Source organism: Taudactylus pleione, unplaced genomic scaffold, assembly GCF_031769625.1.
Source record: "Taudactylus pleione unplaced genomic scaffold, aTauple2 ptg000092l, whole genome shotgun sequence".
NCBI lineage: Eukaryota > Metazoa > Chordata > Amphibia > Anura > Myobatrachidae > Taudactylus > Taudactylus pleione.
The window spans coordinates 7,150,227-7,168,017 of record NW_028284494.1 but is presented as its reverse complement, the minus strand read 5'-3'; the positions used below and the strand labels follow the sequence as shown (position 1 = coordinate 7,168,017).

The following is a 17,791-nucleotide window of genomic DNA, read 5'->3' as shown; positions in this document are numbered from 1 at the left end:
TTCATTCCAAATGGTTCATATTACATTTCGCCAAACAATGGGAGCGTAATCTAAGAAAACAAACCCACACAAACCCTTTTTATTTATTTTACTGAAAAGCGCACATTGAAATACTCGTAGTGAAATACTTTCAGCTTTCTTTTATACACTGCAAAGGTCCATGATGCTGATCATCTTTGGCCCAGCCCTAAGGTCACCACGACAGCCGGTCTGCAACTGATGCCCTTATTGTACTTGTACTGATGCCCTTCCCTCCCTCGTTCCCCCTCTCTCATATTGTCTGGGCGAAAGGAGGCACGAGTGTCAGATGCAAGACTCCTTGTAAACATGAGCATTGTGAATTCCCAGTTTATCCCATGCAAACTGGATTAAGCTCCACACTGCATGAGGCCCTTAATAAACTCCTTCATCACCATCCTCCTGCACGGTTCCTAGAGTAAAACTGAAATGAGCTCTCCCACCACCTGCACTTTCTCTTCTCAGGACCCTCTAATGTGTTCAAGATTGTGAAGATGATCATGGAGCGCAACTTCCAGCCTGTCATAATCTTTAGCTTCAGCAAGAAGGACTGTGAGGCCTACGCTCTTCAGATGTCTAAGCTGGACTTCAATTCCGGTATGTGCCGTATCACTTATTTATTAAATACTGTATCTACTATATGACTTGGACTTGGCATCAGTCTTGCTGATGAAAGTTTCAGGTTTAGCAGACAGTTATATCTGGGTATGGATGGTAATGCTCCTAAGCTTAAGAATAATTGTAGAAAATTATTTTTGAAGGGAGAGCAGGTGAGAAATCTTTATAAAGCCGTGTAAAGGGGCCTATCAGCAGATCTTTTTCAAAAGATGAAAGACAAAAGATTATCCCTTGAAAATTCCTGGGGCTGCTGTGACAGATATCTGTCATGTACATGACAGATTTTTGCAAACTACCAACGATATTGCATGACATCATTCTGGGAGTGGATTTTTTTTTTTTATGTTTCTATTAATTTTCATTAAAAATAGCGTTCGTCGTTTACCGCGACAGATATTTCTAATATCTCAGCAATGAGCGATAATTGACCAACATGTTGGAGAGACAAGAGTGCGCATTTTCATCGTTCAGAGCCTATCCATTAGCAGACTGAACAATAAATCGTTCATCGTTCAAATTTATCTGCTAATGGATAGGCCCCATAAGAGTTTAATTTTACTTAAATTTAAAAAATTTTTAGGAAACAAAAATTTTTATTAAAAAAAAAAAACAGCAGAAAATATTCTTAACATAATGTGTATCTTACACAGTGAGTAAATCTCATTTTGCTTCCACTACACAATAAGTTTACCCTTCTCGCCCGCAGATGAGGAGAAGAAGATGGTGGAGGAAGTGTTCAATAACGCCATAGATTGCCTGTCTGATGAGGATAAGAAGCTCCCGCAGGTCAGCTGCCCGGTCGATCATCGACGAATGGCTTTTGTAGACCACTGTCACACCTCTGTAGCTGTTTGTGATTATGTTACAGGGGGCTTTCTTCTTCTAACATATTAGTGTGTACTTTATGGAATGTAAAGTCGCGCCGCAAATGAGGTATTGCCACAGTCTCTTAGAAAAGTGATTCAAAGCTGCTTTCTGACATTATTTAAAAGAAAGTTCCGTTTAAACATGCAGGTTTTTTTCATGTAACTATGTCCCCGGTGCTCTACGTTACTGATGCAGGCTGCCATGGTACGGTTCTCTAACAGAGAGAGAATGACCATTTTGCAGTCTTGCTTTGTAGAATTGCATTGTGCCTCATACACAGGATCAGGTTTAAAGATGTCACAGCGTCTCAGATGACAGCAGGATCAGGTTTTTGAACTGTAATTCTACCCAGACACTGTCCTAAAGATGTCTGTAATGGAGTGGGGAGGTAAAACGTTATAACAGGGCTAAGGGTGTGCTTCTCCCCCTGGTAGCCTCTTGATAAGGGCTTCAATGCTAGGTTAACACAGTGCTCTATTTACTAAGCCTGGGAGAGAGAAAATGTATGGCGATAAGTACCAACCAAAAAGCTTCTGTCATTTTTGAAACCGCCTGTAAATTGACAGTTAAGAGCTGATCGGTTGGTACTTCTCCACTTTATCTCTCGCCAAGGCTTACTACATAGATCCCTTAAGCAGACAATGGAACGTAGAACTGTACTGATGAGTTCTGATCTTCTGTATGCATACAGCATGACATTTTTGTTCCTTCCGCTTTCATAGGTGGAACATGTGCTGCCTCTTCTGAAGCGAGGTATTGGTATTCATCATGGCGGCCTGCTGCCCATACTAAAGGAGACAATAGAGATCCTCTTCTCCGAAGGTTTGCTTAAGGTAACACTGTTAGGGGAGGTCAGCACTGCATATGTAATTGCCATGGTCATAGCTGTCACACATGGACATATGACATTGTGCTGTTAGATGCCTGAGGTTTTGGACGGAGGTAATACTGCCCTGGAACAGTTCATAACTCTGGATATGATGCCAAACTAATTACATTTATAGCTGGATGTTGCTTGAAGGCTGAAATCTCAAACACCTCTTCTGATCTCCCACTTACCCAAATAGTCCAAATGTTGGCTAGATGCCCGTTATGGCAAGCACTGCCCAACAAGTCATTTTTATTTCCGGCCATGCCACGTCATTTCAGCCCTCCCTTCTACTCCATCAGTGTATGTATAGGATATTATTTTGTTTGTCTAGTTGTGTTTTAGATGTTTTCTATTAAACCTGTTCTGTTTCTCTACAGGCTTTGTTCGCCACAGAGACTTTCGCTATGGGCATAAATATGCCAGCCAGGACTGTCCTGTTCACAAATGCCAGAAAGTTTGATGGCAAGGACTTTCGCTGGGTGATTATTTTCTTTCAGTTTGTATTTTAAGAACAGAGAGTTTGTGTATCACATTTATTTTGAATGTCTGGGCTTAATTTTTGCAGATTATTTTTAGAACTAATCAAAACCGCTAGGTGGTGATTGTAATTAATATACATATTTGCTTGTCAGAACATACAGTAAAAGATGCATAGGTACAATAGGTTCTGTTTAATGGATTCTCTGTTGGCTGGGGTCACAGGGCACATCCATGCCTAAACCGTCTGCACAAGTAAGGGGCTCCATCCACCGGGTTAGTGGCTACGGGGCCTATTAAAACAGGAGGCAAGTTGAAGTGTAACAATCTGGCAACTACATGTTGCTGTGGAATTGGTATGAAATACCGCCGGCCGCATGGCTCGACTCCCGGCAGCGGCAGCCCGACATCAGCAGAGATCCCGGCAGCGGAAGCCCGACAGCGCTGGAAATCCCGATCGTGGATAGGTAAGTATTGTCTAACCTAGCCCCCCTAACCCTCCTTAGGGGTGCCTAACCCTAACCTCCCCCTCCCCCAAGTGTCTAACCCTAACCGCCCCCTTCCCCGCTGTCTAAACCTAAGTCTCTCGGGGGGGGTGCCTGACCCTAAGTCCCCCCCGGGAGCCCTAAACCTAACCCTTCCCCCCCCCCCCCCGCGGCTGTCTGCTCGCGGCGCCCGGCATCATCACTACGTTCGGGATGCCGGGCGCCGGTCTCCTGGGGTCGGGGAAATGCCGGGCGTCTACATCTAGACGCCCGGCATTTCACCCTTGCCAGGATAGGATAGTCAGGAGCCCGGCTGCCGGTATTAAGGCAGTCGGCTTCCCCATTGCATACCTTTGCTGTAACTCGTTTTTCGGATAACGCTTTTCATGTTTTCCATCCGATAAGCCGATCAGACCCTACTGAACAGTATAATACAGCTGCCTAAAGTCTTTTAGGGAACATCAGGCAATTCTGACTTGTTTCTCGTCTGCCAGATCTCTTCAGGGGAATATATTCAAATGTCTGGTCGTGCCGGGAGACGCGGGATGGATGAGAGAGGAATAGTAATTCTCATGGTTGATGAGAAAATGAGCCCTGCGATTGGGAAGCAGCTGCTGAAGGTAAATTGCCGTATTACTAGATTTCACTGCCACAGGCGTCTGGTTTAGTGGAATGTATTTTGGAGGAGAGAAATCTGGTACTGCTGGATGAAGTGATGGTAAATGGTAACCTATGGTATTATATGCTGTACTACATAAAGTGCAAAAGCAAAAATAGAGGTTATATAAAAACAAATGTAAATAAACATGGTCACTTCACTCACCGATGATATAATGGTGCACACATCCAGATTAATGAGAGAGGCACAAGATGATTTTTGGGATAGGTTTATTGTTTGCACTGTTTTCATGAACGTAGTAAAGGGAAGAATTATTGAAGCTGTTTTTACAGCCCACTTCTTTGCACCTTAATATTCCAAGAACTAATATAGTTACAAGATACTGTGCTGGTGATGGCTGTACAGTGACACGGGTTTGCTTCCTGCCTGTATTATCTAAGCAATATGTTCATCCAGGTGTTACGTATAGAAGCAGATTCTGAGTCTGACCCATCTGCAGCAGCGGCCTGCTCACTTAGTTTTATGCTGATGCGAGAATCCGACCGTGTATGAATAAAACCCATATGACTGAATGTGGTAGCCTATCCCACCCACTGTGTTTCCATCAGCAGCTGTGATTACAATGTTGAGTGCTAAAGATCTGTCTACAACAGACGTCCCACCTTCATCCACACACTATCTCGAAAATCAGCCTACACGTCCATGACGCTCCTACCAGACGGAGCAGATCCGTTCGCAAAGTCACTACCAATTTCACGGATCGTGTTGTCTGTGGAAGGATCAACCAAACCATATGCACTAGTCCCTGTGTTTCAGTAATTTGGCGCGGTCGTAGATTTTGTTCCTGTACGCTGAAAACATCAAAATCCGTCGGCATTGCCACTCGGGATCTGCCCCATAGAGCCTGATTCAGAGTCACATAGAAACCACAGCTTGAAGGTAGACCTGGATCTCCGTCTATATTCGGTGTCGGCTGCACTGCCCTCATACATCTGCTTGTGAAAGTAGCTACACTCGCTATCTCTGCACAGTGGTATCAGCCCTATCCTTGGTGCAAAAAGATCAGTCCGAAATCAGCTGGCTCTCTGTATAGCCAAAAATCTGCCCCCAATTCCGTGTCCACACCCACAGCGCACTAATGGTGCATACACACGATCAGATTTTTTCTTCAGATATGGACGATAACGATTTAAAAATCGTTCAGTCGTTCATATCTGAAGGAAAATCGTTCATATCTGACATGCCTGAACGATGGACGATCAACGATGCGCGTTCCCGTTTGTCAGATAACGATATCTGACATCTGATGGGTTTGCAGTCAGACTTGGACGATTCCATTCATTTTAATGCAGTCAAAAATCGTTCAATCGTTCAAATCGTTCAAAACTTTGGTCAAATCGTTCAGATCGTTTAATCGTTCAATCGTTCATCTGACAAGTCTGACAAATCTGACCGTGTGTACGCTCCATTACCCTACGTGCAAATGCAGATTCACACCCATTTAGTCAGCAGAGATCCGTATGTACCCCTTGGGTGCATGTGCAGTATGGCACGTGGAAGATGCGGCAAGCCTGCTTGCTACACTGAATCAATCCCCCACGGTATTTAGCTTTGAGAATCGCTGTCAGTTCTGTGCAGTGTTATGTATGGCTTATCTTCTTCACAGCCGTTTTCAGCTTGCAGTTATCATTTATAATTACTCCCATGTTCTTTCGTCACTGGTTGGTTGGGTGTCAGGGTGGCAATAGTAACAAATGGTACAAATCCAGCTGCTACCTCTCAAATGCGCACAGCTCTTGAGTGCTTCTCTTTTGCTCCTTTCTTACAGTTGTGGGGATCCTATGATTAAGTACAACTAGCGAAACGCGCATCAGGACGCCTGCATGGTTTTAATTGTTTCCACCAAATCAGTCCTAAAAGTTGAACTGTGTAATATATGTCTGGCATAACCAATAACCGCAGTCAGTGGGATGTGTTACCATACCAATGATATGCCTGTGGTGATACTTGGTGCATCTCATACTCGCTGCCTATGGAAACGGATTAAGTAAAGATGTCTACATACATAGGAAAAAAAGGGGGGGCTGGTCTGCAAATCCTAATTTAAACACAATAAGAGATGCTACCTTGCTGAGACCTGTAGTTCTACAGCAGAAAAAATGGGGAAAATGCAAATGCACACTCTAAGCATTAAGATTAGTGAATATCAAAATATATATATAGTTTATTATATATATATATATATATATATATATATATATATATATATATATATATATATATATATATATAAAAAATTATCAATTAACATGGTTTTCTATTAAGGTTCTTAGTACATGTTTGGCCCCTACCACGTCACGGTGACCTTATCAGGTGGGTCCCTAATACTGACACATTGTATACATTTATCTAGGACTTGCCTCTCATAGTGCCCATCACATGTGTACTGCAATGCACAGGATCCATACTGATTACATATGTGTACTGCAATGCACAGGATTCATACTAATTACATGTGTGTACTGCAATGCACAGGATCCATACTAATTACATGTGTGTACTACAATGCACAGGATCCATACTAATTACATGTGTGTACTGCAATGCACAGGATCCATACTAATTACATGTGTACTGCAATGCACAGGATCCATACTAATTACATGTGTGTACTGCAATGCACAGGATCCATACTAATTACATGTGTGTACTGCAATGCACAGGATCCATACTAATTACATGTGTGTACTGCAATGCACAGGATCCATTCTAATTACATGTGTGTACTGCAATGCACAGGATCCATACTAATTACATGTGTGTACTGCAATGCACAGGATCCATACTAATTACACGTGTGTACTGCAATGCACAGGATCCATACTAATTACATGTGTGTACTGCAATGCACAGGATCCATACTAATTACATGTGTGTACTGCAATGCACAGGATCCATACTAATTAAAATCACCTGGGGCAGGTAGGAGGAGTGCCAGGCCGGGAGAAGGGGTCTCACCTTCAAGTGTACCTAACATACACACATACATAGGAAAAAGGGGGGGGGCTGGGCTGGGCTGCAATGATAAAGATAACTCCCTGTAATTTGTTAAGTGTAATAGCTGCACCGTTAGCAGATAAATACATCTGGATAATGTGTATGCCACAGTATAATATGATATATTGGGATACATTGTTGCATCAGTGATAGAACTATCAATTTGTAATAGGATATAAACCGCTACAGTGAAAGCAGAACCTCACTGAGTTTATGATTGCAAGAAATGATTTAAGACTATCTTATCAATCTGTACTGGGGGGTGACGCAGAATATAATAGCAACAGGGAAACGTATGATTGATCTCTTCAATTCCCTGTTTGAAATCATGCAGTGTGCATGGCCTGAGCCAGCAAACTTCTATTACTATGGATAATACTATACAAATAGTCAGTGAATCTCTATTTGAGTGACAACTAGTATTATATTAAATTGGGACCAGTACTGGTTATTAACACTAACTGGATGTTTAGCTGTGCTACTGATACAGGAGGATACATGTGCAACTTATTTATATGTGGGACTGTCAATAATCCCCAATCATACACAGAGATGTTAATGTTGGATCCAATCACTTATGGTGTGTACACAAGTAATGATTTTTTGAACGACTTGTCGTTCACGACGTCATTATCGTTCAAAAAATCGTTCTGTTTTTAACGATGAACGATAATCGTTCAAGCACGCTCCCGTTTGTACTTTGTAGTTATCGTTCATCGTCCATTATTATTTGTAGTTATCGTTCATCTCCACACAGTCTGTGAAACATGACTCGCATCAGTTTCAAATTAATGGTTTTGGATTGCTAAGTGGATCAGCTCCAAAGGTGAAGGCTATTACACTAATAGGGTATATATTGATGTTTGAGGCTGAAACGTTATAATAATGTAACTATAGTGTATTCTGATTGTGATAATTAGTTACATTATTTAATTATTCAGTTTCATTTGTTGTTACAATAGAGATAATGTAAATAATAGCCAACACAGGGAATATTTATGATCATTGGTAAATAATGACTGACTTGTTATTGGGTTCCATTCAACTTTTAATAAATTCATGAACGAATGTGACATATACCCATAACAGATAAAATTAATAATTACGTTGGTGGTAAACACTGATTTCTACTTCAGGGTCCATAGGGGGTCCACAGGGTTGACCTTGGGGTATAGCTGGATCTGGATCCACGGGCACCACGCAGTTAAAGCTTTGCTGCTCCCAGGATGCACTTGTGTCCGTCGTCCTCTATACCCCGCCCCCGAGCCACAGCACCTCAGTTCTAGTTGGTGCCCGGCCGGAGTCGGGTCACCCTGCGCAGTGGGGCTGCATAAGCAGCCCCTAAGCTTTATTTATTTATTTTTTTAAATGAAGATTTTATTTTATTTTTACTATCTTCAGAGCGGCAGCATCAGACTGTCCATCTGGACGTCCACGCTGCCGCTCCAACAGCCCCGCTGGCGCTGCGACGCCGGTACTGATCCTGGGATCGCAGCGGGACCCCGGAGTCAGTACTAGCGTGGCTCCGGGACCTCCCAAGGACTGCTGCCGGACTCAAGGGGCCAGGTAAGCCGCGTGCAGCGCTGTCAGCGCTGCGCGCGGGGATAATGCAGTCTTGTAGCGCTAGTAGCGGCGGTGGGCTCCCCCACTATGTGGAATACCCCGCGTGTCTGCTGACCTCCAGGGTGTAAGACCGACGGGGAACCGGCTTCCCTGGGGGTTTCATACTAGCAGGGGAGGCAGCCTTCCCTGCTTCAGTGCTCCTCCCCTCAGCCCAGCGCGCCTTCTCTCAAGCGTGCTGGCGTCGCTGGGCTGTTATCTCCTGGCCATTCCTCCTCTGTGCTCTCCGGCGGCCATCTTCAGGCAGCATCGCAGAGCTCCCAGGCAGGCTTACAGTGGACCAGTCCCCCTGCGTACCTCTCCCCTGATCAGGACGGTGTTCGCAGCGCTATAGCCCTCCCAGACACTGAATCTGGGAGGTTGATTGTAGCGGAAGGTGCAGTGAGTAATACTTCTCTGCATGGTATGTGACTTTTGCTAGTGCTGCTGTCTGTGCTTTTTTTCTACTTACTGTCAGCTTTTTACCTATCCCTTTCCTTCTCCTACGGCCCGCAGGTGCATGGGGGAGGGGTGTTCTTTCTGTGTAACCTCACTGATATAAATCGACGTATTTGTGAGGTCCGTCACATACTGCGGTGTGTTCCTCAGTACCATATTGTGGGCTGTTTGGGTTGCATACTTGGGAGTGCGTGGGTGTTATACGCCTTACCTCGTTTCGGTGAGACACTTTTACTGCAAAAAAGTTTGTGTCATGTCTGATGAGGGGAATGAGCGCTCCGAGGCTCCTGTGTTGTTTTCCTGCCGACACTGTTCGGCAGGGGTTGACGGGGCAGATTTGTCTCAGGACGGTCTGTGCGGGCGGTGCCAGTTGGTACCTGGACCCTCTAAACCCCCGGTGGCGCAGGATCCTCCGTGGGCGATGTTTACGCAAGTGCTGGCGTCAATCGCGGACCGACTTGCGGACCCTTCTAGGGCGTTGCCCCAGCCTACCATCCCCCGTTCCCCGGGTGTGACTCGTCTGGTGCAGTCTCCTCCCGGGTCTCAGACTGTGGGTCCTTATGCGGGTTTGCCGGTATACGTGCAATCCCCCACGGTGCCGCAGCAGTCGATGGTACCTTTTCAGGGGTATCCTCAGGCAGTACCCCCGCCTTGGGTGGACGTCCTCTACAGCTCTGTTCAGAGTCTGGCGGCTTCGTCATCGGCTTTTCAAAATATGTTGCACAGTGATTTGCCCCCCCTAGCGTTCCGTTCCGGCTTCACTGGCGGCTCAGTTCACGGACACGGACGTGTCTTCGGATGACAGGGAGATCCATGAAGACTCTGACTCGGATGCCGGGGCCCAGGAGGTGGAGGCTAAGTCTTCCATTAATGTGCCGGCATTGGTTAGGGCAGTGCGGGCCATCCTTCACATTGAGGAGGATGTGCCCGCCCCCAGGTCAAAATACCCAAATTTTAAAAAGGCCAAGGTAGGTTCGACGGTTTTTCCCCTGCCCAATCAATTGACTGATCATATGGCAGGGGCAACCTGGCAAGAGGTTCCAACCGCAGAAGCGGTTGGCTTCGAACTATCCGTTTCCGGAGGCTCATTGCAGGAAGTGGGAAACTCCTCCAGCGGTGGATTCCCACATTACCCGCTTAATTAAAAGCGCTACGCTTCCTTTGCCGTCGATCTCCTCCCTGAAAGATCCCATGGACAGGAAGGTGGAGACTTGTTTGAAGTCTATCTACTCTCTCTCGGGGGCGGTGGCCCGTCCGTCCATGGCCATCTCTTGGGTGGCTAAGGCCATCGAGAGCTGGGCCAATGCTTTGGAGGATACCTTTCCCGAAGATGCTCCGGAGATCCAGAGAGCGTTGATAGGTCAAATGAGGGATGCGGCTTCCTACATTGGGGAAGCGTCATTAGATGCAAGCCTGCTAACCTCTCGGGTGTCGGCTGCAGCTGTGTCGGCGCGTCGGTCCTTGTGGCTGAGGTCTTGGAGAGCTGACGCTGACTCCAAAAAGGGGCTGGAGGCCTTACCTTTTAATGGGGAGTTGCTTTTTGGTCCAGACTTGGACAAAATTGTGGACACTCTGGCTAAGTCTAAATCAGCCTTCCTCCCTTCGGCTTCTGCTCCTACCAAGGTACGGAGCTCTGCTTTTCGGTCCTTTCGGGTTCAGGGCAAGGCCAAAGGTTAGTCCTTCCCGAGGCAGTCGACGACCAAGGCCGCTTCTAAGCCCAAGAAGCAGGCCTGGAGTGCCAGGCGCCCTTCTTCCAAGCAGGAAGATAAACCTTCTGCCTGATGGGGCGGGCCTCCCTCTGGGGGACCCCAGAGTGGGAGGCCAACTTCTTCTATTTGCCCAGTGCTGGCACAATACCACCACGGATGCCTGGGTTCGAGAAGTGGTCTTCCAGGGGTATGCCCTGTCTTTTCGGCACAGACCGCCCCACCAGTTTTTCTGCACGAGTCCTTCTCAGGATACGACCAAGTCCTTACAGATTCAGGAAGCTATAGAGTCCTTGCTGACAGCAGGGGTCATTGTTCCCGTTCCTCAATTACAACGAGGGACGGGGTACTATTCTTCTCTGTTTCTGGTGCGGAAACCCAATGGTTCTCATCGCCCTATCCTCAACTTGAAGTCTCTGAACAAATTCCTCAGTTCTCAAGTTCAGGATGGAAACGTTACGTTCCATCATTCTGGCGATGGAACCGGGGGATTACATGGTGTCCCTGGATATCCAGGACGCCTACCTCCATGTTCCGATAGCACCTTCGCACCAGCGGTATCTGAGGTTCGCTATCCTTCAACACCATTACCAGTTCCGGGCGCTACCCTTTGGTCTCTCCACGGCACCGAGGGTGTTCACGAAGATTATGGCGGTCATGGCCGCACATCTTCGGAACCAGAATGTATGGCTGCTACCGTATCTGGACGACCTCCTGTTGCTGGCGAGCTCCCCGGAGGTAGTGCTTCAACATCTCCACTTGACGATCGCTTGCCTGCAAGCGCACGGGTGGCTGATAAATTGGAAAAAGTCCTCCCTGATTCCATCTCAGCAGATGGTTCATTTGGGAGCCCTGCTGGATTCTCGTCAGCAAAGGATCTTCCTGACCCCGGAGAAGGTCTCCTCCCTGCAGCTGAGGATACACAGTTGCCTGAGCAGTTGCCGCCTGTCTGTCCATTCGGCTATGAGGGTTCTGGGCTCCATGGTGTCAACATTCGACATGGTGGAATTTGCCCAGTTCCATTCCCGGCCCCTGCTGGGGCTGATTCTATCGGAATGGAACGGGTTACCTCACCGGATCTGCTCTCAGTTGCTGGTGTTGTCCCCGGAGGTTCGGCAGTCTTTGGCTTGGTGGCTTCAGACAGCTCATCTGGTCGAGGGGCGCCCCTTTTGGATCCCGGACTGGGTCCTGCTCACGACGGATGCCAGTCTTCGGGGTTGGGGGGCAGTGACCAGCTCGTTGTCACTTCAGGGTCGTTGGTCTGCGGAAGAAGCTCTTCTTCCCATCAACATTCTGGAACTGCGGGCATTTTATCGGGCCCTGCAGTCGTCCGGTCCCGCTCTTCACGGAAGGGCGGTTCAGGTGCAGTCCGACAACGCCACCACGGTGGCTTATATCAACCACCAAGGAGGAACTCGCAGTCGGGCAGCGATGTCGGAGGTGTCTCGCATCCTTGCTTGGGCGGAGTGTCACATTCCAGCGATCTCGGCAGTCTTCATTCCCGAAGTCCTCAATTGGGAGGCGGACTTCCTAAGCCGTCACGACGTGCATCCCGGGGAATGGTCGCTTCACCCAGAGGTGTTTCAGCTACTCGTGGACAGGTGGGGGCTGCCGGAGCTGGACTTGATGGCCTCCCGTCACAATCACAAGTTGCCCGTTTATGGGTCAAGGACAAGAGACGCAGGCGCCAGTCTGGTAGACGCGCTGTCGGTGAAATGGACGTTTCACCTGGCGTATCTGTTTCCTCCGATATCCTTACTTCCTCGGGTTCTGCGGAAATTCAAGCAGGACGGCGGCACGCTCGTGCTGGTAGCTCCGGCGTGGCCCAGACGTCCTTGGTACTCCGATCTGAGGTGTCTCTCCATTGACGCTCCGTACCTTCTTCCTCAGCGTCGGGACCTGTTGTCTCAAGGGCCCTGCCTTTACCCGGATCTGGGTCGGCTGTCTCTGACGGCGTGGCTCTTGGGACAGCCGTCTTGAGGTCTAGGGGTTTCTCCAGTTCGGTCATTGGTACCATGCTTAGGGCACGCAAGCCTGCCTCCGCACGGATTTACCACAGGGTGTGGCGCACTTACTTTCAGTGGTGTGAATCCAGAAACTATGATCCTCAGGTGTTCCGGGTTTCCAGAATCTTGGAGTTCCTTCAATCAGGTTTGGACCTCGGCTTACGCCTGGCCTCTCTGAAGGTTCATGTGTCTGCTTTGTCCGTGTGGTTTCGGCGACGGATTGCTACACTACCGGATGTTCACACCTTTTTCCAGGGTGTTCTCAGGATACAGCCTCCCTTCGTGGCTCCTTGGGACTTGGCGGTGGTGCTACGGGTCTTGCAGGGTCCTCCTTTTGAGCCTCTTGAGGTGGTGGACCTCAAGTGGCTGACGTTCAAGACCGTTTTTCTCCTAGCAATTGCTTCTGCCAGGAGGGTGTCAGAGTTGAGCGCCCCCCTTTTCTGATTTTTCACCAGGACAGAGCGGTGCTCCGCACTCGTCCTGAATTTTTGCCCAAAGTGGTCTCCAAGTTCCACATTAATCAGGAGCTTGTCGTGCCAGCTTTTCAGTCACCTGATCTTTCAGCTGGTGAGGCTTCCTTGGATGTAGTCCGGGCACTTTCACAAGAGGGGTTGGCCTGCCAACAAGCAAACGTTAGCTTGTTGGCTTCGTTCAGTTATTTGTGAGGCTTATGCACAGGAGGGTTTACCTGTGCCAGCCTCTGTTAATACTCATTCCACTCGTTCTGTGGGTCCCTCTTGGGCTGCTAGACGTGGCGCCTCCGCTGTTCAGCTGTGTAAGGCGGCCACTTGGTCTTCCATTCAAACGTTTATGAGGTTCTATGCGTTTGACACCTTCGCCCCTCAGGATGCATCTTTCGAGCGCCGGGTACTCCTTTCAGCACAGGAGCGTCCCCGCCCTTAGTTGAACTGCTTTGGGACATCCCCAATGTCAACCCTGTGGACCCCCTATGGACCCTGAAGTAGAAAACAGGAGATATGGTAAGAACTTACCTTTGTTATCTCTGTTTCTACGAAGTCCATAGGGTCCACAGGGCGCCCGCCCTGACGCTCCTGGCTTCATATGGGCTGTGTGGCTGGTCACCGGTTTTCTGTCTCCCATTTCTGTGAGTATGGTTTCTTGTGTGTTCCAGTCTTCCTTCTCTCTGTTTAGTCTCCTCCTCCGGCCTTAGCTGCTTACCAACTGAGGTGCTGTGGCTCGGGGGCGGGGTATAGAGGAGGACGGACCCAAGTGCATCCTGGGAGCAGCAAAGCTTTAACTGCATGGTGCCCGTAGATCCAGATCCAGCTATACCCCAAGGTCAACCCTGTGGACCCCCTATGGACTTCGTAGAAACAGAGATAACAAAGGTAAGTTCTTACCATATCTCCTGTTTTTAAATCACTTGTACACATGTTTTATATAAATGAATAAAATGATGAGAAAAACTGAAAAATATTTCGCTGACCTTATTTTAGGGAATCCATAAAGTCTGTTTTAATATTTAGCGAGGGTCACTAGGCAGTATAGGAACAATTGGTGTCAGTACATGAGTGCCCCTCAATAGGAATACTTTGTTTTCTATCTTTAAATTGTATCCATCTTCATCCCTGGGTGCACCTCTCCGTCAGTGATATTTAATAGATCCTTATGTCTATAGTCACTACACAGAATACTAGTGTTCACTCTAGGTCTGGCACCGGGCAGGGCTCCAGACCTAAAGAAAGGGCACTCCGAAGGCCCCCAAGCGCTCATGTCTCTGCATGCACCTGGCGTCCATTCACCGGCCATAATCGCCATACCGCAATTTTACCCACTTTCGGATCACTGCGGCTCACGGATGGGGATGGCACCCGCAGGCTGTTTTAGCAGGGCGCTGCCAAGGGGGTCAGGGCGCATTATGCCCTTTTGAAATTGGGCAGGGCTCGGCACCCAGTGTTGCAAATTCGCGCTATAGCGTGTATTTTACCCGGAATTGAGGCCGGGGACTCACTTTTGCAGAATGGGTGAGTCCCCCGGGGACGCGCTCTACTGCAGCCAATCCCTGGCTCCTGAGTCGGCTGAGATGCTGTGCTGAGCCAATAGGAACCTAATTTGTCTATCTCTTCAAAGCTGGAGGAAGTATCATTCGCTGCTGCCAGCCATACCTGCTATTTGGAGGTGGAGCCGGACACCTGCCGAAGCGAAAGACCACAGCGTTACACTCCTGCCCGCCACCCGCTGACACGGTCCAAGCACAGGCAGTGTGCTACATTCCTGTGAATAGAAACTCGCGGCAGGCGTGACCCAGGAGTCTATTCACAGTGCACTGAGATCCCACACTGTACAGTCAGGACCAGAAGGGGGGTGGGGGCAGCCAGGCCGGCCCTGGCAGAGCGAGCGACCGACTGATGCACCACTGTTATTTGCATAGTAGGACAGTGCAGACGCACGGACCCGTCGCTCAGAAGCACAGTCGAGACACGAGGCCCCACCCCCAGTCTCTTCTCCCCTGCCTGAGGACAGCGCAGCCATAGGCTAGAGTGTGTCAGCCTGTTTTTGAATTGCCAGCCAGGTGCCTGCTGTGAATGAGTGTGAGAGTACCGCAGCGCACCTGGCCCCAGCATTTTTGGCTTTCTGCCTCTAATCTCCCGCGTCCCCTCTACCCCTAATACCCGGTGTCACCCAGCCCCTTCTGCTCTCATTGCCTATTCCTCTTGTCCCCAGCTCTACTCCACCTCCTCCTGTATGTGGCTCCCTACCCCCTCTAATACCCGGTGTCACCCTGTCCCTTCTGCTCTCCCTGTCTATTCCTCTTGTCCCCAGCTCCCCGCCTCCTACACCTGTCACCGGCTCCCCGCCTCCTACACCTGTCACCGGCTCCCCGCCTCCTACACCTGTCACCGGCTCCCCGCCTCCTACACCTGTCACCGGCTCCCCGCCTCCTACACCTGTCACCGGCTCCCCGCCTCCTACACCTGTCACCGGCTCCCCGCCTCCTACACCTGTCACCGGCTCCCCGCCTCCTACACCTGTCACCGGCTCCCCGCCTCCTACACCTGTCACCGGCTCCCCGCCTCCTACACCTGTCACCGGCTCCCCGCCTCCTACACCTGTCACCGGCTCCCCGCCTCCTACACCTGTCCTCAGCTCTGCCTCCCACACATCAATACAAGGAGCCAAATGGACCTGCAGCATGAGCGCAGCTGCCCCCATTCAGCTCCCACAGTATAAAAGGACAGCGCAGCTAGATGCAAATATTTCCTTTGAGAATTTTTGTTCAAAGGTAAGAGAACAAAATCTTTTTAAAATGCAATTATTGGTTTGTGGTTTTTCATAAACTTATGCTGAAATTGCAGTTTCTGCATAATTTTATGTATCACCGCTTTGTAACAATAGTCTAATGCAGAAGATTTCCCAGAAATCTCCTGCAGAAGGCTAACTACTGCAGCAGACTTCGGGATGTAGTAATGAGACAGCCAGTCTCAATGCCGACAGCGGAATCCTGGCAAGGGATGTAACACAGGCGCCTATGTTAATCTCGACGCCGGAATGCCGAGGATGCCAGCCAGAACGAAGGTAAGTCCGGGACGCCCATAGCATTAGCTGCGGGTTGGGGGGGGCAGTTAGTATTAGGGAGTCTAGCGGGGTTAGCTTTAGGTTTGGGGGGGAAATTAGGGTTAGGCACCACCGGGGGGAGGTTAGGTTTAGGCACCCAACTTGGAGGTTTAGGGTGCGGGGAGGGGATGTTAGGTTTAAGCACCCCGGGGGGGAGGATAGGGTTAGGCACCACTAAGGGAGGGTTAGGGGGGCGGGTAGGGGAAGTTTAGTGTACTTACCTATCCCAGTCGGGCATTCTCAGTCGGGAATCGAACTAAACAGCTGCCGGCATTTCAATCCCATTCCGCAGACTTCAGTCCCCATTATTGTTAATGGGTACTGCAGTCTGATCTCTGGGTACAAAACCGATGCTATTTGGTCTATCAGATGGTCACTCTAGGGGTATGTCGGCATGTGAGGAGGTCTGAACATGGGAAGCTCTAAAGCATAAATTATGATGGGACCCAGAAATGGTCAGACAGGACCCCATTTTTTTTAAAGTGGCGGGTCCCTGGGACCCACATATTTTGTCGCTCAGCGCGATCACTGGCACCCAGCTAAAACAGCCTAGCGGGAAAGCTGCATACATAAATTAGGCTATGGACAGTGGCCCTCATTCAGAGTCGATCGCTAGATACAAGCGGTCACTCTGAATGAGGGCGGCCGCTTGTGGTGTGAAGTGCAGCCTCCTGTTCGCTAGCTGAGCTGCGCTCTAGCGAGCGACCAGGTTGATGGTCGCGATGGTCAGGACCATCGGGACTTGCGACGAGACTCTAAGATTGGGACTCTGCAAGCGCAAGCCCCAGGGAGCTTCCTGCTCTGATCGAGCAGGAAGCTCCCCACTGACGACATTGCTGATGTCAGTGGGGCTGCCCCCAAACGGCAAGCGTTCGGTCGGGAACGCCTCAGTTTGGCCGGCCACCCCCCCTGCCCGCCTCCCAAACGGGGCGAGCTATCAAACACCATCGAAGCTCGCCCCCTTTGGTGCGAGACCCGTAGCGACGGAGCGCCCGTCGCTAGCTGGTTCTCGCGAATGCGCACGTCGCAGCCGGCTCTGACGTGCACATGCCCAGTGGGCAAATATCAACCCGGTTGCGAGCGCTCAGCGCTTGCGACCAGGTCTGAATAAGGCCCAGTGTGTAAAGTGGTCAGTTTGACATACTAAATGTGTATCTGCTACACAAATATTTTGGCTAAAAGAATCTCCTCTCCTAAGCTGGCCTGCAGATTGTTAGGAGTGCATGTAATGCAGAGGTTCCAAAATTTGGTCCAGGTTTTAAGGCTATCTATGGTTGAGCACAGATGGGTAAATCAAAAGACTGAGGTACTAATAGTCACCTGAGCCCAAGCATGATTATCCTTAAAACCTGGACCGTTAGGGTGCTGTGAGTACCACTGATGTAAGGTATAGTGCAGTGGTTCTCATTCCTAAACACGTTACTTTTTCCATG

The 17,791-nt window shown here is 49.1% G+C and overlaps 1 protein-coding gene across 1 annotated transcript in view; it reads left to right on the top strand.

Annotated features, from left to right (window-relative positions):
- The window catches only part of MTREX (Mtr4 exosome RNA helicase), a 111,286-nt gene that overhangs the window by 19,474 nt on the left and 74,021 nt on the right, over positions 1 to 17,791 (top strand). The window contains exons 11-15 of the mRNA XM_088469411.1: positions 484 to 615; positions 1,343 to 1,422; positions 2,226 to 2,336; positions 2,752 to 2,853; positions 3,831 to 3,956. Coding sequence (XP_088325537.1) covers positions 484 to 615; positions 1,343 to 1,422; positions 2,226 to 2,336; positions 2,752 to 2,853; positions 3,831 to 3,956 — 551 coding nt within the window. The remainder of the gene's footprint in view (positions 1 to 483; positions 616 to 1,342; positions 1,423 to 2,225; positions 2,337 to 2,751; positions 2,854 to 3,830; positions 3,957 to 17,791) is intronic.